Source organism: Hyperolius riggenbachi, chromosome 4 (assembly GCF_040937935.1).
Source record: "Hyperolius riggenbachi isolate aHypRig1 chromosome 4, aHypRig1.pri, whole genome shotgun sequence".
Classification (NCBI taxonomy): Eukaryota; Metazoa; Chordata; class Amphibia; order Anura; family Hyperoliidae; genus Hyperolius; species Hyperolius riggenbachi.
Window position 1 is genome coordinate 1,008,780 of NC_090649.1, and position 20,953 is coordinate 1,029,732.

General features: G+C 59.9%; 1 protein-coding gene across 2 annotated transcripts in view; it reads left to right on the forward strand.

Annotated features, from left to right (window-relative positions):
* The window catches only part of SNX17 (sorting nexin 17), an 89,360-nt gene that overhangs the window by 42,837 nt on the left and 25,570 nt on the right, over positions 1-20,953 (forward strand). For both annotated transcript variants that reach the window (XM_068279792.1, XM_068279793.1), the window contains 4 exons: positions 7,252-7,339; positions 11,555-11,624; positions 18,701-18,793; positions 20,627-20,830. In XM_068279792.1, coding sequence (XP_068135893.1) covers positions 7,252-7,339; positions 11,555-11,624; positions 18,701-18,793; positions 20,627-20,830 — 455 coding nt within the window. The remainder of the gene's footprint in view (positions 1-7,251; positions 7,340-11,554; positions 11,625-18,700; positions 18,794-20,626; positions 20,831-20,953) is intronic.

Below are 20,953 nucleotides of genomic sequence, written 5' to 3' on the forward strand. Positions count from 1 at the left end.
AGTGTGTGTCTGTGTATAATGTATGCCTGAGTGTGTGTCTGTGTATAATGTACGCCTGAGTGTGTGTCTGTGTATAATGTACGCCTGAGTGTGTGTCTGTGTATAATGTATGCCTGAGTGTGTGTCTGTGTATAATGTATGCCTGACTGCGTGTCGGTGTATAATGTATGCCTGACTGCGTGTCGGTGTATAATGTATGCCTGAGTGTGTGTCGGTGTATAATGTATGCCTGAGTGTGTGTCTGTGTATAATGTATGCCTGAGTGTGTGTCTGTGTATAATGTACGCCTGAGTGTGTGTCTGTGTATAATGTATGCCTGAGTGTGTGTCTGTGTATAATGTACGCCTGAGTGTGTGTCTGTGTATAATGTACGCCTGAGTGTGTGTCTGTGTATAATGTATGCCTGAGTGTGTGTCTGTGTATAATGTATGCCTGAGTGTGTGTCTGTGTATAATGTATGCCTGAGTGTGTGTCTGTGTATAATGTATGCCTGAGTGCGTGTCGGTATATAATGTATGCCTGAGTGTGTGTCTGTGTATAATGTACGCCTGACTGCGTGTCGGTGTATAATGTACGCCTGAGTGTGTGTCTGTGTATAATGTATGCCTGAGTGTGTGTCTGTGTATAATGTATGCCTGAGTGTGTGTCTGTGTATAATGTACTCCTGACATGGAGTGTGTGTCTGTGTATAATGTATGCCTGAGTGTGTGTCTGTGTATAATGTATGCCTGAGTGTGTGTCTGTGTATAATGTATGCCTGAGTGCGTGTCGGTGTATAATGTATGCCTGAGTGTGTGTCTGTGTATAATGTATGCCTGAGTGTGTGTCTGTGTATAATGTACACCTGACATGGAGTGTGTGTCTGTGTATAATGTATGCCTGAGTGTGTGTCTGTGTATAATGTATGCCTGAGTGTGTGTCTGTGTATAATGTATGCCTGAGTGCGTGTCGGTGTATAATGTATGCCTGAGTGTGTGTCTGTGTATAATGTATGCCTGAGTGTGTGTCTGTGTATAATGTACACCTGACATGGAGTGTGTGTCTGTGTATAATGTATGCCTGAGTGTGTGTCTGTGTATAATGTATGCCTGAGTGTGTGTCTGTGTATAATGTACTCCTGACATGGAGTGTGTGTCTGTGTATAATGTATGCCTGAGTGTGTGTCTGTGTATAATGTATGCCTGAGTGTGTGTCTGTGTATAATGTATGCCTGAGTGTGTGTCTGTGTATAATGTACGCCTGAGTGTGTGTCTGTGTATAATGTACGCCTGACTGCGTGTCGGTGTATAATGTACGCCTGAGTGTGTGTCGGTGTATAATGTACGCCTGAGTGTGTGTCGGTGTATAATGTACGCCTGAGTGTGTGTCTGTGTATAATGTATGCCTGAGTGTGTGTCTGTGTATAATGTACGCCTGACTGCGTGTCGGTGTATAATGTACGCCTGACTGCGTGTCGGTGTATAATGTACGCCTGAGTGTGTGTCTGTGTATAATGTATGCCTGAGTGTGTGTCTGTGTATAATGTATGCCTGAGTGTGTGTCTGTGTATAATGTACGCCTGAGTGTGTGTCTGTGTATAATGTATGCCTGAGTGTGTGTCTGTGTATAATGTATGCCTGAGTGTGTGTCTGTGTATAATGTATGCCTGAGTGTGTGTCTGTGTATAATGTATGCCTGAGTGTGTGTCTGTGTATAATGTATGCCTGAGTGTGTGTCTGTGTATAATGTACGCCTGAGTGTGTGTCTGTGTATAATGTACGCCTGACTGCGTGTCGGTGTATAATGTACGCCTGAGTGTGTGTCGGTGTATAATGTACGCCTGAGTGTGTGTCGGTGTATAATGTACGCCTGAGTGTGTGTCTGTGTATAATGTATGCCTGAGTGTGTGTCTGTGTATAATGTACGCCTGACTGCGTGTCGGTGTATAATGTACGCCTGACTGCGTGTCGGTGTATAATGTACGCCTGAGTGTGTGTCTGTGTATAATGTATGCCTGAGTGTGTGTCTGTGTATAATGTATGCCTGAGTGCGTGTCGGTGTATAATGTATGCCTGAGTGTGTGTCTGTGTATAATGTACTCCTGACATGGAGTGTGTGTCTGTGTATAATGTATGCCTGAGTGTGTGTCTGTGTATAATGTATGCCTGAGTGTGTGTCTGTGTATAATGTATGCCTGAGTGTGTGTCTGTGTATAATGTATGCCTGAGTGCGTGTCGGTGTATAATGTATGCCTGAGTGTGTGTCTGTGTATAATGTACTCCTGACATGGAGTGTGTGTCTGTGTATAATGTACGCCTGAGTGTGTGTCTGTGTATAATGTATGCCTGAGTGCGTGTCTGTGTATAATGTATGCCTGAGTGTGTGTCTGTGTATAATGTACTCCTGACATGGAGTGTGTGTCTGTGTATAATGTATGCCTGAGTGTGTGTCTGTGTATAATGTATGCCTGAGTGTGTGTCTGTGTATAATGTACGCCTGAGTGTGTGTCTGTGTATAATGTACGCCTGAGTGTGTGTCTGTGTATAATGTATGCCTGAGTGTGTGTCTGTGTATAATGTATGCCTGACTGCGTGTCGGTGTATAATGTATGCCTGACTGCGTGTCGGTGTATAATGTATGCCTGAGTGTGTGTCGGTGTATAATGTATGCCTGAGTGTGTGTCTGTGTATAATGTATGCCTGAGTGTGTGTCTGTGTATAATGTACGCCTGAGTGTGTGTCTGTGTATAATGTATGCCTGAGTGTGTGTCTGTGTATAATGTACGCCTGAGTGTGTGTCTGTGTATAATGTACGCCTGAGTGTGTGTCTGTGTATAATGTATGCCTGAGTGTGTGTCTGTGTATAATGTATGCCTGAGTGTGTGTCTGTGTATAATGTATGCCTGAGTGTGTGTCTGTGTATAATGTACGCCTGAGTGTGTGTCTGTGTATAATGTATGCCTGAGTGCGTGTCGGTGTATAATGTATGCCTGAGTGTGTGTCTGTGTATAATGTACTCCTGACATGGAGTGTGTGTCTGTGTATAATGTATGCCTGAGTGTGTGTCTGTGTATAATGTATGCCTGAGTGCGTGTCGGTGTATAATGTATGCCTGAGTGTGTGTCTGTGTATAATGTACTCCTGACATGGAGTGTGTGTCTGTGTATAATGTACGCCTGAGTGTGTGTCTGTGTATAATGTATGCCTGAGTGCGTGTCTGTGTATAATGTATGCCTGAGTGCGTGTCTGTGTATAATGTATGCCTGAGTGTGTGTCTGTGTATAATGTACTCCTGACATGGAGTGTGTGTCTGTGTATAATGTATGCCTGAGTGCGTGTCTGTGTATAATGTATGCCTGAGTGTGTGTCGGTGTATAATGTATGCCTGAGTGTGTGTCTGTGTATAATGTACGCCTGAGTGTGTGTCTGTGTATAATGTACGCCTGAGTGTGTGTCTGTGTATAATGTACGCCTGAGTGTGTGTCTGTGTATAATGTACTCCTGACTGCGTGTCGGTGTATAATGTATGCCTGAGTGTGTGTCTGTGTATAATGTATGCCTGACTGCGTGTCGGTGTATAATGTATGCCTGACTGCGTGTCGGTGTATAATGAATGCCTGAGTGTGTGTCGGTGTATAATGTATGCCTGAGTGTGTGTCTGTGTATAATGTACGCCTGAGTGTGTGTCTGTGTATAATGTACGCCTGAGTGTGTGTCTGTGTATAATGTACGCCTGAGTGTGTGTCTGTGTATAATGTACGCCTGAGTGTGTGTCTGTGTATAATGTATGCCTGAGTGTGTGTCTGTGTATAATGTACGCCTGAGTGTGTGTCTGTGTATAATGTACGCCTGAGTGTGTGTCTGTGTATAATGTACGCCTGAGTGTGTGTCTGTGTATAATGTACGCCTGAGTGTGTGTCTGTGTATAATGTACGCCTGACTGCGTGTCGGTGTATAATGTACGCCTGAGTGTGTGTCGGTGTATAATGTACATCTGAGTGTGTGTCGGTGTATAATGTACGCCTGAGTGTGTGTCTGTGTATAATGTATGCCTGAGTGTGTGTCTGTGTATAATGTATGCCTGAGTGTGTGTCTGTGTATAATGTACGCCTGACTGCGTGTCGGTGTATAATGTACGCCTGACTGCGTGTCGGTGTATAATGTACGCCTGAGTGTGTGTCTGTGTATAATGTATGCCTGAGTGTGTGTCTGTGTATAATGTATGCCTGAGTGCGTGTCGGTGTATAATGTATGCCTGAGTGTGTGTCTGTGTATAATGTACTCCTGACATGGAGTGTGTGTCTGTGTATAATGTATGCCTGAGTGTGTGTCTGTGTATAATGTATGCCTGAGTGCGTGTCGGTGTATAATGTATGCCTGAGTGTGTGTCTGTGTATAATGTACTCCTGACATGGAGTGTGTGTCTGTGTATAATGTACGCCTGAGTGTGTGTCTGTGTATAATGTATGCCTGAGTGCGTGTCTGTGTATAATGTATGCCTGAGTGCGTGTCTGTGTATAATGTATGCCTGAGTGTGTGTCTGTGTATAATGTACTCCTGACATGGAGTGTGTGTCTGTGTATAATGTATGCCTGAGTGCGTGTCTGTGTATAATGTATGCCTGAGTGTGTGTCTGTGTATAATGTACTCCTGACATGGAGTGTGTGTCTGTGTATAATGTATGCCTGAGTGTGTGTCTGTGTATAATGTACTCCTGACATGGAGTGTGTGTCTGTGTATAATGTATGCCTGAGTGTGTGTCTGTGTATAATGTACGCCTGACATGGAGTGTGTGTCTGTGTATAATGTACTCCTGACATGTAGTGTGTGTCTGTGTATAATGTACTCCTGACATGTAGTGTGTGTCTGTGTATAATGTATGCCTGACTGCGTGTCTGTGTATAATGTATGCCTGACTGGGTGTCGGTGTATAATGTATGCCTGAGTGTGTGTCTGTGTATAATATATGCCTGAGTGTGTGTCTGTGTATAATGTATGCCTGAGTGTGTGTCTGTGTATAATGTATGCCTGAGTGTGTGTCTGTGTATAATGTATGCCTGAGTGTGTGTCTGTGTATAATGTATGCCTGAGTGTGTGTCTGTGTATAATGTACGCCTGAGTGTGTGTCTGTGTATAATGTATGCCTGAGTGTGTGTCTGTGTATAATGTATGCCTGAGTGTGTGTCTGTGTATAATGTACGCCTGAGTGTGTGTCTGTGTATAATGTACGCCTGAGTGTGTGTCTGTGTATAATGTACGCCTGAGTGTGTGTCTGTGTATAATGTACGCCTGAGTGTGTGTCTGTGTATAATGTACGCCTGACTGCGTGTCGGTGTATAATGTACGCCTGAGTGTGTGTCGGTGTATAATGTACGCCTGAGTGTGTGTCTGTGTATAATGTATGCCTGAGTGTGTGTCTGTGTATAATGTACGCCTGAGTGTGTGTCTGTGTATAATGTACGCCTGAGTGTGTGTCTGTGTATAATGTATGCCTGAGTGTGTGTCTGTGTATAATGTATGCCTGAGTGTGTGTCGGTGTATAATGTATGCCTGAGTGTGTGTCTGTGTATAATGTACGCCTGAGTGTGTGTCTGTGTATAATGTATGCCTGAGTGTGTGTCTGTGTATAATGTATGCCTGAGTGTGTGTCTGTGTATAATGTATGCCTGAGTGTGTGTCTGTGTATAATGTATGCCTGAGTGTGTGTCTGTGTATAATGTATGCCTGACTCGTGTCTGTGTATAATGTATGCCTGACTGCGTGTCGGTGTATAATGTATGCCTGAGTGTGTGTCTGTGTATAATGTACGCCTGACTGCGTGTCGGTGTATAATGTATGCCTGAGTGTGTGTCTGTGTATAATGTACGCCTGAGTGTGTGTCTGTGTATAATGTATGCCTGACTCGTGTCTGTGTATAATGTATGCCTGAGTGTGTGTCGGTGTATAATGTATGCCTGAGTGTGTGTCTGTGTATAATGTACGCCTGAGTGTGTGTCTGTGTATAATGTATGCCTGAGTGTGTGTCTGTGTATAATGTATGCCTGAGTGTGTGTCTGTGTATAATGTATGCCTGAGTGTGTGTCTGTGTATAATGTATGCCTGAGTGTGTGTCTGTGTATAATGTATGCCTGACTCGTGTCTGTGTATAATGTATGCCTGACTGCGTGTCGGTGTATAATGTATGCCTGAGTGTGTGTCTGTGTATAATGTACGCCTGACTGCGTGTCGGTGTATAATGTATGCCTGACTGCGTGTCGGTGTATAATGTACGCCTGAGTGTGTGTCTGTGTATAATGTACGCCTGAGTGTGTGTCTGTGTATAATGTATGCCTGAGTGTGTGTCTGTGTATAATGTATGCCTGAGTGTGTGTCTGTGTATAATGTATGCCTGAGTGTGTGTCTGTGTATAATGTATGCCTGAGTGTGTGTCTGTGTATAATGTACGCCTGAGTGTGTGTCTGTGTATAATGTATGCCTGAGTGTGTGTCTGTGTATAATGTACGCCTGAGTGTGTGTCTGTGTATAATGTACGCCTGACTGCGTGTCTGTGTATAATGTATGCCTGAGTGTGTGTCTGTGTATAATGTATGCCTGAGTGTGTGTCTGTGTATAATGTATGCCTGAGTGTGTGTCTGTGTATAATGTATGCCTGAGTGTGTGTCTGTGTATAATGTATGCCTGACTGCGTGTCGGTGTATAATGTACGCCTGAGTGTGTGTCTGTGTATAATGTATGCCTGAGTGTGTGTCTGTGTATAATGTATGCCTGAGTGTGTGTCTGTGTATAATGTATGCCTGACTGCGTGTCTGTGTATAATGTATGCCTGAGTGTGTGTCTGTGTATAATGTATGCCTGAGTGTGTGTCTGTGTATAATGTATGCCTGAGTGTGTGTCTGTGTATGATGTACTCCTGAGTGTGTGTCTGTGTATAATGTACTCCTGACATGGAGTGTGTGTCTGTGTATAATGTACGCCTGAGTGTGTGTCTGTGTATAATGTACGCCTGACTGCGTGTCTGTGTATAATGTATGCCTGAGTGTGTGTCTGTGTATAATGTATGCCTGAGTGTGTGTCTGTGTATAATGTATGCCTGAGTGTGTGTCTGTGTATAATGTATGCCTGAGTGTGTGTCTGTGTATAATGTATGCCTGAGTGCGTGTCGGTGTATAATGTATGCCTGAGTGTGTGTCTGTGTATAATGTAACAGGAATTGCACACACCTGGTTTGCTCCAGCATACATTGTATTTTTTCTTTGGGTTTGACTTCTTATAGTTGTTCGGAAGCTGCAGGAGTTTGAGCTGCCCTACGTGTCGGTGACCAGCCTCCGCAACCTGGAGTACAAGATTATTTTACGCAAGAGGTAATTTCCTATTTCTTATCCTATTTGCCTGTTCCTGTGGTCTTCCTGTGGCATGGTGGCCTATTAGTTTTCCTGTGGAAGGGTGCTTGCTGGCTCTTCCTGTTGTGGGACGGTGCTTGCTGGCTCTTCCTGTTGTGGGGCGGTGCTTGCTGGCTCTTCCTGTTGTGGGGCGGTGCTTGCTGGCTCTTCCTGTGGTGGGACGGTGCTTGCTGGCTCCTCCTGTTGTGGGACGGCGGTTGCTGGCTCTTCCTGTTGTGGGGCGGCGCTTGCTGGCTCTTCCTGTGGTGGGACGGTGCTTGCTGGCTCTTCCTGTGGGAGGGCGGTTGCTGGCTCTTCCTGTTGTGGGACGGCGCTTGCTGGCTCTTCCTGTGGGAGGGTGGTTGCTGCCTCTTCCTGTTGTGGGACGGCGCTTGCTGGCTCTTCCTGTGGGAGGGCGGTTGCTGGCTCTTCCTGTTGTGGGACGGCGGTTGCTGGCTCTTCCTGTTGTGGGACGGTGCTTGCTGGCTCTTCCTGTGGGGCGGTGCTTGCTGGCTCTTCCTGTGATGGGGCGGTGCTTGCTGGCTCTTCCTGTTGTGGGGCGGTGCTTGCTGGCTCTTCCTGTTGTGGGGCGGTGCTTGCTGGCTCTTCCTGTTGTGGGGCGGTGCTTGCTGGCTCTTCCTGTTGTGGGGCGGTGCTTGCTGGCTCTTCCTGTTGTGGGGCGGTGCTTGCTGGCTCTTCCTGTTGTGGGGCGGTGCTTGCTGGCTCTTCCTGTTGTGGGGCGGTGCTTGCTGGCTCTTCCTGTGGTGGGACGGTGCTTGCTGGCTCCTCCTGTTGTGGGACGGCGGTTGCTGGCTCTTCCTGTTGTGGGGCGGCGCTTGCTGGCTCTTCCTGTGGTGGGACGGTGCTTGCTGGCTCTTCCTGTGGGAGGGCGGTTGCTGGCTCTTCCTGTTGTGGGACGGCGCTTGCTGGCTCTTCCTGTGGGAGGGTGGTTGCTGGCTCTTCCTGTTGTGGGACGGTGCTTGCTGGCTCTTCCTGTGGGACGGCGCTTGCTGGCTCTTCCTGTGGGAGGGCGGTTGCTGGCTCTTCCTGTGGTGGGACGGTGCTTGCTGGCTCTTCCTGTGGTGGGACGGCGCTTGCTGGCTCTTCCTGTGGGGCGGTGCTTGCTGGCTCTTCCTGTGATGGGGCGGTGCTTGCTGGCTCTTCCTGTGGTGGGGCGGAGCTTGCTGGCTCTTCCTGTGGTGGGGCGGCGCTTGCTGGCTCTTCCTGTTGTGGGACGGCGCTTGCTGGCTCTTCCTGTTGTGGGACGGTGCTTGCTGGCTCTTCCTGTGGGGCGGTGCTTGCTGGCTCTTCCTGTGGGGCGGTGCTTGCTGGCTCTTCCTGTGATGGGGCGGTGCTTGCTGGCTCTTCCTGTTGTGGGGCGGTGCTTGCTGGCTCTTCCTGTTGTGGGGCGGTGCTTGCTGGCTCTTCCTGTTGTGGGGCGGTGCTTGCTGGCTCTTCCTGTTGTGGGGCGGTGCTTGCTGGCTCTTCCTGTTGTGGGGCGGTGCTTGCTGGCTCTTCCTGTTGTGGGGCGGTGCTTGCTGGCTCTTCCTGTTGTGGGGCGGTGCTTGCTGGCTCTTCCTGTGGTGGGACGGTGCTTGCTGGCTCTTCCTGTGGTGGGACGGTGCTTGCTGGCTCTTCCTGTTGTGGGGCGGCGCTTGCTGGCTCTTCCTGTGGTGGGGCGGCGCTTGCTGGCTCATCCTGTTGTGGGACGGTGCTTGCTGGCTCTTCCTGTTGTGGGACGGTGCTTGCTGGCTCTTCCTGTTGTGGGGCGGTGCTTGCTTGCTCTTCCTGTTGTGGGGCGGTGCTTGCTGGCTCTTCCTGTGGTGGGACGGTGCTTGCTGGCTCCTCCTGTTGTGGGACGGCGGTTGCTGGCTCTTCCTGTTGTGGGGCGGCGCTTGCTGGCTCTTCCTGTGGTGGGACGGTGCTTGCTGGCTCTTCCTGTGGGAGGGCGGTTGCTGGCTCTTCCTGTTGTGGGACGGCGCTTGCTGGCTCTTCCTGTGGGAGGGTGGTTGCTGGCTCTTCCTGTTGTGGGACGGCGCTTGCTGGCTCTTCCTGTGGGAGGGCGGTTGCTGGCTCTTCCTGTTGTGGGACGGCGCTTGCTGGCTCTTCCTGTTGTGGGACAGTGCTTGCTGGCTCTTCCTGTTGTGGGACGGTGCTTGCTGGCTCTTCCTGTGGGGCGGTGCTTGCTGGCTCTTCCTGTGATGGGGCGGTGCTTGCTGGCTCTTCCTGTTGTGGGGCGGTGCTTGCTGGCTCTTCCTGTGGTGGGACGGTGCTTGCTGGCTCTTCCTGTTGTGGGACGGCGCTTGCTGGCTCTTCCTGTGGTGGGACGGTGCTTGCTGGCTCTTCCTGTGGTGGGACGGCGCTTGCTGGCTCTTCCTGTGGTGGGGCGGCGCTTGCTGGCTCTTCCTGTTGTGGGGCGGCGCTTGCTGGCTCTTCCTGTGGTGGGGCGGTGCTTGCTGGCTCTTCCTGTGGTGGGGCGGTGCTTGCTGGCTCTTCCTGTTGTGGGACGGCGCTTGCTGGCTCTTCCTGTGGTGGGGCGGCGCTTGCTGGCTCTTCCTGTGGTGGGGCGGCGCTTGCTGGCTCTTCCTGTGGTGGGGCGGCGCTTGCTGGCTCTTCCTGTGGTGGGGCGGCGCTTGCTGGCTCTTCCTGTGGTGGGACGGCGCTTGCTGGCTCTTCCTGTGGTGGGGCGGCGCTTGCTGGCTCTTCCTGTGGTGGGACGGTGCTTGCTGGCTCTTCCTGTTGTGGGACAGCGCTTGCTGGCTCTTCCTGTGGGAGGGTGGTTGCTGGCTTTTCCTGTGGTGGGGCGGTGCTTGCTGGCTCTTCCTGTGGTGGGACGGTGCTTGCTGGCTCTTCCTGTTGTGGGACGGCGCTTGCTGGCTCTTCCTGTGGGGCGGTGCTTGCTGGCTCTTCCTGTTGTGGGACGGCGCTTGCTGGCTCTTCCTGTTGTGGGACGGTGCTTGCTGGCTCTTCCTGTGGTGGGACGGTGCTTGCTGGCTCTTCCTGTGGTGGGGCGGTGCTTGCTGGCTCTTCCTGTGGTGGGACGACGCTTGCTGGCTCTTCCTGTGGTGGGGCGGCGCTTGCTGGCTCTTCCTGTGGTGGGACGGCTCTTGCTGGCTCTTCCTGTGGTGGGGCGGCGCTTGCTGGCTCTTCCTGTGGTGGGACGGCGCTTGCTGGCTCTTCCTGTGGTGGGGCGGCGCTTGCTGGCTCTTCCTGTTGTGGGACGGCGCTTGCTGGCTCTTCCTGTGGGAGGGTGGTTGCTGGCTTTTCCTGTGGTGGGGCGGTGCTTGCTGGCTCTTCCTGTGGTGGGACGGTGCTTGCTGGCTCTTCCTGTTGTGGGGCGGCGCTTGCTGGCTCTTCCTGTGGGGCGGTGCTTGCTGGCTCTTCTTGTGGTGGGGCGGTGCTTGCTGGCTCTTCCTGTGGTGGGGCGGCGCTTGCTGGCTCTTCCTGTGGTGGGGCGGTGCTTGCTGGCTCTTCCTGTGGTGGGGCGGCGCTTGCTGGCTCTTCCTGTGGTGGGGCGGCGCTTGCTGGCTCTTCCTGTGGTGGGACGGTGCTTGCTGGCTCTTCCTGTTGTGGGACGGCGCTTGCTGGCTCTTCCTGTGGTGGGGCGGTGCTTGCTGGCTCTTCCTGTGGTGGGACAGTGCTTGCTGGCTCTTCCTGTTGTGGGACGGTGCTTGCTGGCTCTTCCTGTGGGGCGGTGCTTGCTGGCTCTTCCTGTGATGGGGCGGTGCTTGCTGGCTCTTCCTGTTGTGGGGCGGTGCTTGCTGGCTCTTCCTGTGGTGGGACGGTGCTTGCTGGCTCTTCCTGTTGTGGGACGGTGCTTGCTGGCTCTTCCTGTGGGAGGGTGGTTGCTGGCTCTTCCTGTTGTGGGACGGCGCTTGCTGGCTCTTCCTGTGGTGGGGCGGTGCTTGCTGGCTCTTCCTGTTGTGGGACGGCGCTTGCTGGCTCTTCCTGTTGTGGGACGGCACTTGCTGGCTCTTCTTGTTGTGGGACGGCGCTTGCTGGCTCTTCCTGTGGGAGGGTGCTTGCTGGCTCTTCCTGTGGTGGGGCGGTGCTTGCTGGCTCTTCCTGTGGTGGGGCGGTGCTTGCTGGCTCTTCCTGTGGTGGGGCGGTGCTTGCTGGCTCTTCCTGTTGTGGGGCGGTGCTTGCTGGCTCTTCCTGTGTGAGGAATGGTTCTTATCTTGAATTTCTCTCACACAGCTACTGGGACTCCTCGTATGATGAAGATGTCATGGAGAGCAGAGTGGGCCTCAATCTCCTGTATGCTCAGGTGAGTGTGCCGCTGCACCTCTCCCTGCCCTGCGTGCCGCTGCACCTCTCCCTGCCCTGCGTGCCGCTGCACCTCTCCCTGCCCTGCGTGCCGCTGCACCTCTCCCTGCCCTGCGTGCCGCTGCACCTCTCCTTGCCCTGCGTGCCGCCGCATCTCTCCTTGCCCTGCGTGCCGCCGCTCCTCTCCCTGCACTGCGTGCCGCCGCACCTCTCCATGCCCTGCGTGCCGCCGCCCCTCGCCCTGCGTGCCGCCGCCCCTCTCCCTGCCCTGCGTGCCGCCGCCCCTCTCCCTGCCCTGCGTGCCGCCGCCCCTCTCCCTGCCCTGCGTGCCGCCGCCCCTCTCCCTGCCCTGCGTGCCGCCGCCCCTCTCCCTGCCCTGCGTGCCGCCGCCCCTCTCCCTGCCCTGCGTGCCGCCGCACCTCTCCCTGCCCTGCGTGCCGCCGCACCTCTCCCTGCACTGCGTGCCGCCGCACCTCTCCCTGCACTGCTTGCCGCCGCACCTCTCCCTGCCCTGCGTGCCGCTGCACCTCGCCCTGCGTGCCGCATCACCTCTCCCTGCCCTGCGTGCCGCTGCACCTCTCCCTGCCCTGCGTGCCGCTGCACCTCTCCCTGCCCTGCGTGCCGCTGCACCTCTCCCTGCCCTGCGTGCCGCTGCACCTCTCCCTGCCCTGCGTGCCGCAGCACCTCTCCCTGCCCTGCGTGCCGCCGCCCCTCTCCCTGCCCTGCGTGCCGCCGCCCCTCTCCCTGCCCTGCGTGCCGCCGCCCCTCTCCCTGCCCTGCGTGCCGCCGCCCCTCTCCCTGCCCTGCGTGCCGCCGCCCCTCTCCCTGCCCTGCGTGCCGCCGCCCCTCTCCCTGCCCTGCGTGCCGCCGCCCCTCTCCCTGCCCTGCGTGCCGCCGCCCCTCTCCCTGCCCTGCGTGCCGCCGCCCCTCTCCCTGCCCTGCGTGCCGCCGCCCCTCTCCCTGCCCTGCGTGCCGCCGCCCCTCTCCCTGCCCTGCGTGCCGCCGCCCCTCTCCCTGCCCTGCGTGCCGCCGCCCCTCTCCCTGCCCTGCGTGCCGCCGCACCTCTCCCTGCACTGCGTGCCGCCGCACCTCTCCCTGCACTGCGTGCCGCCGCACCTCTCCCTGCACTGCGTGCCGCCGCACCTCTCCCTGCACTGCGTGCCGCCGCACCTCTCCCTGCCCTGCGTGCCGCCGCACCTCTCCCTGCCCTGCGTGCCGCCGCACCTCTCCCTGCCCTGCGTGCCGCCGCACCTCTCCCTGCACTGCGTGCCGCCGCACCTCTCCCTGCCCTGCGTGCCGCCGCCCCTCTCCCTGCGCTGCGTGCCGCCGCCCCTCTCCCTGCCCTGCTTGCCACCGCCCCTCTCCCTGCCCTGCTTGCCGCCGCACCTCTCCCTGCCCTGCGTGCCGCCGCACCTCTCCCTGCCCTGCGTGCCGCCGCACCTCTCCTTGCCCTGCGTGCCGCCGCCCCTCTCCATGCCCTGCGTGCCGCCGCCCCTCTCCATGCCCTGCGTGCCGCCGCCCCTCTCCCTGCCCTGCGTGCCGCCGCCCCTCTCCCTGCCCTGCGTGCCGCCGCCCCTCTCCCTGCCCTGCTTGCCTCCGCCCCTCTCCCTGCCCTGCTTGCCGCCGCACCTCTCCCTGCACTGCGTGCCGCCGCACCTCTCCCTGCCCTGCGTGCCGCCGCATCTCTCCACGCCCTGCGTGCCGCCGCACCTCTCCCTGCCCTGCGTGCCGCCGCCCCTCTCCCTGCCCTGCGTGCCGCCGCCCCTCTCCCTGCCCTGCGTGCCGCCGCCCCTCTCCCTGCCCTGCGTGCCGCCGCCCCTCTCCCTGCCCTGCGTGCCGCCGCCCCTCTCCCTGCCCTGCGTGCCGCCGCCCCTCTCCCTGCCCTGCGTGCCGCCGCCCCTCTCCCTGCCCTGCGTGCCGCCGCCCCTCTCCCTGCCCTGCGTGCCGCCGCACCTCTCCCTGCCCTGCGTGCCGCCGCACCTCTCCCTGCCCTGCGTGCCGCCGCACCTCTCCCTGCCCTGCGTGCCGCCGCCCCTCTCCCTGCCCTGCGTGCCGCCGCCCCTCTCCCTGCCCTGCGTGCCGCCGCACCTCTCCCTGCCCTGCGTGCCGCCGCACCTCTCCCTGCCCTGCGTGCCGCCGCACCTCTCCCTGCACTGCGTGCCGCCGCACCTCTCTCTGCACTGCGTGCCGCCGCACCTCTCCCTGCACTGCGTGCCGCCGCACCTCTCCCTGCCCTGCGTGCCGCCGCACCTCTCCCTGCCCTGCGTGCCGCCGCACCTCTCCCTGCCCTGCGTGCCGCCGCCCCTCTCCCTGCCCTGCGTGCCGCCGCCCCTCTCCCTGCCCTGCGTGCCGCCGCCCCTCTCCCTGCCCTGCGTGCCGCCGCCCCTCTCCCTGCCCTGCGTGCCGCCGCACCTCTCCCTGCCCTGCGTGCCGCCGCACCTCTCCCTGCCCTGCGTGCCGCCGCACCTCTCCCTGCCCTGCGTGCCGCCGCCCCTCTCCCTGCCCTGCGTGCCGCCGCACCTCTCCCTGCCCTGCGTGCCGCCGCACCTCTCCCTGCCCTGCGTGCCGCCGCCCCTCTCCCTGCACTGCGTGCCGCCGCACCTCTCCCTGCACTGCGTGCCGCCGCACCTCTCCCTGCACTGCGTGCCGCCGCACCTCTCCCTGCCCTGCGTGCCGCCGCACCTCTCCCTGCCCTGCGTGCCGCCGCACCTCTCCCTGCCCTGCGTGCCGCCGCACCTCTCCCTGCCCTGCGTGCCGCCGCACCTCTCCCTGCCCTGCGTGCCGCCGCACCTCTCCCTGCCCTGCGTGCCGCCGCACCTCTCCCTGCCCTGCGTGCCGCCGCACCTCTCCCTGCCCTGCGTGCCGCCGCACCTCTCCCTGCCCTGCGTGCCGCCGCACCTCTCCCTGCCCTGCGTGCCGCCGCCCCTCTCCCTGCCCTGCGTGCCGCCGCCCCTCTCCCTGCCCTGCGTGCCGCCGCCCCTCTCCCTGCCCTGCTTGCCGCCGCACCTCTCCCTGCCCTGCGTGCCGCCGCCCCTCTCCCTGCCCTGCGTGCCGCCGCCCCTCTCCATGCCCTGCGTGCCGCCGCCCCTCTCCCTGCCCTGCGTGCCGCCGCCCCTCTCCCTGCCCTGCGTGCCGCCGCCCCTCTCCCTGCCCTGCGTGCCGCCGCCCCTCTCCCTGCCCTGCTTGCCGCCGCACCTCTCCCTGCCCTGCGCGCCGCCGCACCTCTCCCTGCGCGCCGCCGCACCTCTCTCTGCCCTGCGCGCCGCCGCACCTCTCTCTGCCCTGCGCGCCGCCGCACCTCTCTCTGCCCTGCGCGCCGCCGCACCTCTCTCTGCCCTGCGCGCCGCCGCACCTCTCCCTGCCCTGCGCGCCGCCGCACTTCTCCCTGCCCTGCGCGCCGCCGCACTTCTCCCTGCCCTGCGTGCCGCCGCACTTCTCCCTGCCCTGCGTGCCGCCGCACCTCTCCCTGCCCTGCGTGCCGCCGCACCTCTCCCTGCCTTGCGTGCCGCCGCACCTCACCCTGCGTGCCGCCGCACCTCGCCCTGCCCTGCGTGCCGCCGCACCTCGCCCTGCCCTGCGTTCCGCCGCACCTCGCCCTGCCCTGCGTTCCGCCGCACCTCGCCCTGCCCTGCGTGCCGCCGCACCTCTCCCTGCCCTGCGTTCCGCCGCACCTCTCCCTGCCCTGCGTTCCGCCGCACCTCTCCCTGCCCTGCGTGCCGCCGCACCTCTCCCTGCCCTGCGTGCCGCCGCACCTCTCCCTGCCCTGCGTGCCGCCGCACCTCTCCCTGCCCTGCGTGCCGCCGCACCTCTCCCTGCCCTGCGTGCCGCCGCACGTCTCCCTGCCCTGCGTGCCGCCGCACCTCTCCCTGCCCTGCGTGCCGCCGCACCTCTCCCTGCCCTGCGTGCCGCAGCCCCTCTCCCTGCCGCAGCACCTCGCCCTGCGTGCCGCTGCACCTCTCCCTGCCCTGCGTGCCGCTGCACCTCTCCCCGCTGCACCTCTCCCTGCCCTGCGTGCCGCCGCACCTCTCCCTGCCCTGCGTGCCGCCGCACTTCTCCCTGCCCTGCGTGCCGCCGCACCTCTCCCTGCCCTGCGTGCCGCCGCACCTCGCCCTGCGTGCCGCCGCACCTCTCCCTGCCCTGCGTGCCGCTGCACCTCTCCCCGCTGCACCTCTCCCTGCCCTGCGTGCCGCCGCACCTCGCCCTGCGTGCCGCCGCACCTCGCCCTGCGTGCCGCCGCACCTCTCCCTGCCCTGCGTGCCGCCGCACCTCTCCCTGCGTGCCGCCGCACCTCTCCCTGCGTGCCGCCGCACCTCTCCCTGCCCTGCGTGCCGCCGCACCTCTCCCTGCCCTGCGTGCCGCCGCCCCTCTCCCTGCCCTGCGTGCCGCCGCCCCTCTCCCTGTCCTGCGTGCCGCCGCCCCTCTCCCTGCCCTGCGTGCCGCCGCACCTCTCCCTGCCCTGCGTGCCGCCGCACCTCTCCCTGCGTGCCGCCGCACCTCTCCCTGCCCTGCGTGCCGCCGCACCTCTCCCCGCTGCACCTCTCCCCGCTGCACCTCTCCCTGCCCTGCGTGCCGCCGCAGCTCTCCCTGCCCTGCGTGCCGCCGCAGCTCTCCCTGCCCTGCGTGCCGCCGCAGCTCTCCCTGCCCTGCGTGCCGCCGCAGCTCTCCCTGCCCTGCGTGCCGCCGCAGCTCTCCCTGCCCTGCGTGCCGCCGCCCCTCTCCCTGCCCTGCGTGCCGCCGCCCCTCTCCCTGCCCTGCGTGCCGCCGCCCCTCTCCCTGCCCTGCGTGCCGCCGCCCCTCTCCCTGCCCTGCGTGCCGCCGCCCCTCTCCCTGCCCTGCGTGCCGCCGCCCCTCTCCCTGCCCTGCGTGCCGCCGCCCCTCTCCCTGCCCTGCGTGCCGCCGCACCTCTCCCTGCCCTGCGTGCCGCCGCACCTCTCCCTGCCCTGCGTGCCGCCGCACCTCTCCCTGCCCTGCGTGCCGCCGCACCTCTCCCTGCCCTGCGTGCCGCCGCCCCTCTCCCTGCCCTGCGTGCCGCCGCACCTCTCCCTGCGTGCCGCAGCACCTCTCCCTCCCCTGCGTGCCGCAGCACCTCTACCTGCCCTGCGTGCCGCCGCCCCTCTCCCTGCCCTGCGTGCCGCCGCCCCTCTCCCTGCCCTGCGTGCCGCCGCCCCTCTCCCTGCCCTGCGTGCCGCCGCCCCTCTCCCTGCCCTGCGTGCCGCCGCCCCTCTCCCTGCCCTGCGTGCCGCCGCCCCTCTCCCTGCCCTGCGTGCCGCCGCCCCTCTCCCTGCCCTGCGTGCCGCCGCCCCTCTCCCTGCCCTGCGTGCCGCCGCCCCTCTCCCTGCCCTGCGTGCCGCCGCCCCTCTCCCTGCCCTGCGTGCCGCCGCCCCTCTCCCTGCGTGCCGCAGCACCTCTCCCTCCCCTGCGTGCCGCAGCACCTCTACCTGCCCTGCGTGCCGCCGCCCCTCTCCCTGCCCTGCGTGCCGCCGCCCCTCTCCCTGCCCTGCGTGCCGCCGCACCTCTCCCTGCCCTGCGTGCCGCCGCACCTCTCCCTGCCCTGCGTGCCGCCGCCCCTCTCCCTGCCCTGCGTGCCGCCGCACCTCTCCCTGCGTGCCGCCGCCCCTCTCCCTGCCCTGCGTGCCGCCGCCCCTCTCCCTGCCCTGCGTGCCGCCGCCCCTCTCCCTGCCCTGCGTGCCGCCGCCCCTCTCCCTGCCCTGCGTGCCGCCGCCCCTCTCCCTGCCCTGCGTGCCGCCGCCCCTCTCCCTGCCCTGCGTGCCGCCGCCCCTCTCCCTGCCCTGCGTGCCGCCGCCCCTCTCCCTGCCCTGCGTGCCGCCGCCCCTCTCCCTGCCCTGCGTGCCGCCGCCCCTCTCCCTGCCCTGCGTGCCGCCGCCCCTCTCCCTGCCCTGCGTGCCGCCGCCCCTCTCCCTGCCCTGCGTGCCGCCGCCCCTCTCCCTGCCCTGCGTGCCGCCGCCCCTCTCCCTGCCCTGCGTGCCGCCGCCCCTCTCCCTGCCCTGCGTGCCGCCGCCCCTCTCCCTGCCCTGCGTGCCGCCGCCCCTCTCCCTGCCCTGCGTGCCGCCGCCCCTCTCCCTGCCCTGCGTGCCGCCGCCCCTCTCCCTGCCCTGCGTGCCGCAGCACCTCTCCCTCCCCTGCGTGCCGCAGCACCTCTACCTGCCCTGCGTGCCGCCGCCCCTCTCCTCGCCCTGCGTGCCGCCGCACCTCTCCCTGCCCTGCGTGCCGCCGCCCCTCTCCCTGCCCTGCGTGCCGCCGCCCCTCTCCCTGCCCTGCGTGCCGCCGCCCCTCTCCCTGCCCTGCGTGCGGCAGCACCTCTCCCTGCCCTGCGTGCCGCCGCACCTCTCCCTGCCCTGCGTGCCGCCGCACCTCTCCCTGCCCTGCGTGCCGCCGCACCTCTCCCTGCCCTGCGTGCCGCCGCACCTCTCCCTGCCCTGCGTGCCGCCGCACCTCTCCCTGCCCTGCGTGCCGCCGCACCTCTCCCTGCCCTGCGTGCCGCCGCACCTCTCCCTGCCCTGCGTGCCGCCGCACCTCTCCCTGCCCTGCGTGCCGCCGCACCTCTCCCTGCCCTGCGTGCCGCCGCACCTCTCCCTCCCCTGCGTGCCGCCGCACCTCTCCCTGCCCTGCGTGCCGCCGCCCCTCTCCCTGCCCTGCGTGCCGCCGCCCCTCTCCCTGCCCTGCGTGCCGCCGCACCTCTCCCTGCCCTGCGTGCCGCCGCACCTCTCCCTGCCCTGCGTGCCGCAGCACCTCGCCCTGCGTGCCGCCGCACCTCTCCCTGCCCTGCGTGCCGCCGCACCTCTCCCTGCCCTGCGTGCCGCCGCACCTCGCCCTGCCCTGCGTGCCGCAGCACCTCTCCCTGCCCTGCGTGCCGCAGCACCTCTCCCTCCCCTGCGTGCCGCAGCACCTCTCCCTCCCCTGCGTGCCGCAGCACCTCTCCCTCCCCTGCGTGCCGCAGCACCTCTCCCTGCCCTGCGTGCCGCCGCCCCTCTCCCTGCGCTGCGTGCCGCCGCCCCTCTCCCTGCGCTGCGTGCCGCCGCCCCTCTCCCTGATCTCCTGCAATGTTTGTGTTGTCAGACGGTCAGTGACATCGAGCGCGGTTGGATACAAGTGAGCAAGGAGCAACATCGGCAGCTAAAGTCTCTACAGGAGAAAGTCTCAAAGAAAGAGGTAAGTTCTCTGGCCACCCCTGGCCTTGTGTGTGCTCTCAGTGTTCTCGATTGAAATTCAGACCTGGCGGATTCTCATTAGTAGCCACCGGGATTTATAAGCACGGTCTAGAATTCCTTGAAATGTGCATGCAATGTCTATCTCTGCTTCTTGGAGTATTGTCCAGGCAGAAGACTTTCACCAAGCTTTTGATGGGTAAAAAGAGAGGTGACATTTTCCTGGGATTGGCCTCTGGATCATATCTGCCAGGAAAATGAAAGTGAAGCAAACCATTCAGGAGGCCCTCAACACTTCAGCCCAGCTGCCCATAGCCTAAAAGCAGGCTTTTGCGTGGTGTCCATCTTGTCTTCAGCTTCATAGATCAAATCTGAGGAACCCATCACATCGCCCATGTTGGCATGCTGGCCACAGTCTGAGGAACACTAGATATTGCCCATGTTGGCATGCTGGCCATAGTCTGAGGAACATGACACCTGTGTTGGCCGTAGTCTATAAGCAGGCTCCTGTGTTGTGTCCATCTTGTTATCTTAAGCACCATGGAACAAATCTGAGGAACCCATCACATCGCCCATGTTGGCATGCTGGCCACAGTCTGAGGAACACTAGATATTGCCCATGTTGGCATGCTGGCCACAGTCTGAGGAACATGACACCTGTGTTGGCCGTAGTCTATAAGCAGGCTCCTGGGTTGTGTCCATCTTGTTATCTTAAGCAACATGGAACAATTCTGAGGAACCCATCACTTCTCCCATATAAGTTATAGGTTGGCTGCTGGGTTGTATCCACAGAAAAAACGAGGTCTCAGAGCCCAACTGTGTAGTAGGGTTTCAACACCAGGGAGTCAACCAGTCTGCACCTGGATCCAACAAGGTGCACATAAATCAGACCAGCAAGAAAGGAAGACTGGGTCTCCACCTGGATTTATGCAGTTATAGCAGAAAACTTTATTCCATAGCAGCAAAAAGCACACAACGTTTCGGCAAAGGCCTAGTGCCGAAACGTTGTGTGCTTTTTACTGCTATGGAATAAAACGTTTTCTGCTATAACTGCATAAATCCAAGTGGAGACCCAGTCTTCCTTCCTTTCTTGCTTGCCGGGTTGTATCCATCATGGTACATTACACTGTAAGGAATAAGTCTTTTCTGAGCCCCTCCAGACTTCTGCCATGTTGATCATAATATTGGTTGTTGTTTTGTATCCAACATGCTTCCTCACACTGTGTGGCATAAACCACTCCTGCATTACCCAACGCTGCCACCATGCTGTCTATAGTTTGATTGCCTGCGTTGTTGTTTTATTTTACATCACACAAGGAACAAACTGTTCTTGAAGCTCTCTAGATCTCATCATGCTTGTTGGTCATTGTGTATAGGTTCTTTGCTAGATAGTACCCACCCTACTATTTTATGACTTTAGGAACAAACCACTCTAGAGGTACCCATCCCTCTGGCCATGCTGGCCATACTGTATTGTTTGGTTGCCAGTTTGTTTCCACCATATTAGATCTCACTGTAATAGGCAAACCATTCCAGAAGTAACCATCCTTCTGGCCATGTTTGCTGCTGGGTTTTGTATTTTTTCTGCTTTTTCTAGAAGTCAATTTCCATCTAGCCAGTCTCACTTATAGATGTTGAGTGGGAAGAGCGTGCGTTTTTCTGCCCTCTCTGTCCTATTGGAAAGGTTTTTCACTTCCTGCCTCTGTGGTGTCCTTGGAAACAAGAGGTGGTGAGATATCTCCAAGGTGGACACAGACGGCAATAAATACATGCTAGTGATCCTGTCGCTTGCCTTGGCTGTCGATGTGCTGACTGCAGCATCCTCTGTATCCCGCAGTTTATCCAGTTGGCGCAGACTCTGAAGTATTACGGATATCTGAAGTTTGACCCCTGCATCACGGACTTCCCGGAGAAGGGCTGTCAGGTCATCGTCAGTGCTGGCAACAACGAACTCAACTTCCAGGTCAAGCTGCCCAATGAGCAGATGAAGGAAGGCAGCTTCAAGGTCACCCGCATGCGCTGCTGGCGTGTCACCTCCTCGGTGAGTCACCCCTCGTGTTACCCTCTCTGGTGCTGAGCTGTACAACTGCTCCTCCATGATGTCACCAGCCACTCTGTACCTCCTCGGTGAGTCACCCCTCGTGTTACCCTCTCTGCTCCTCCA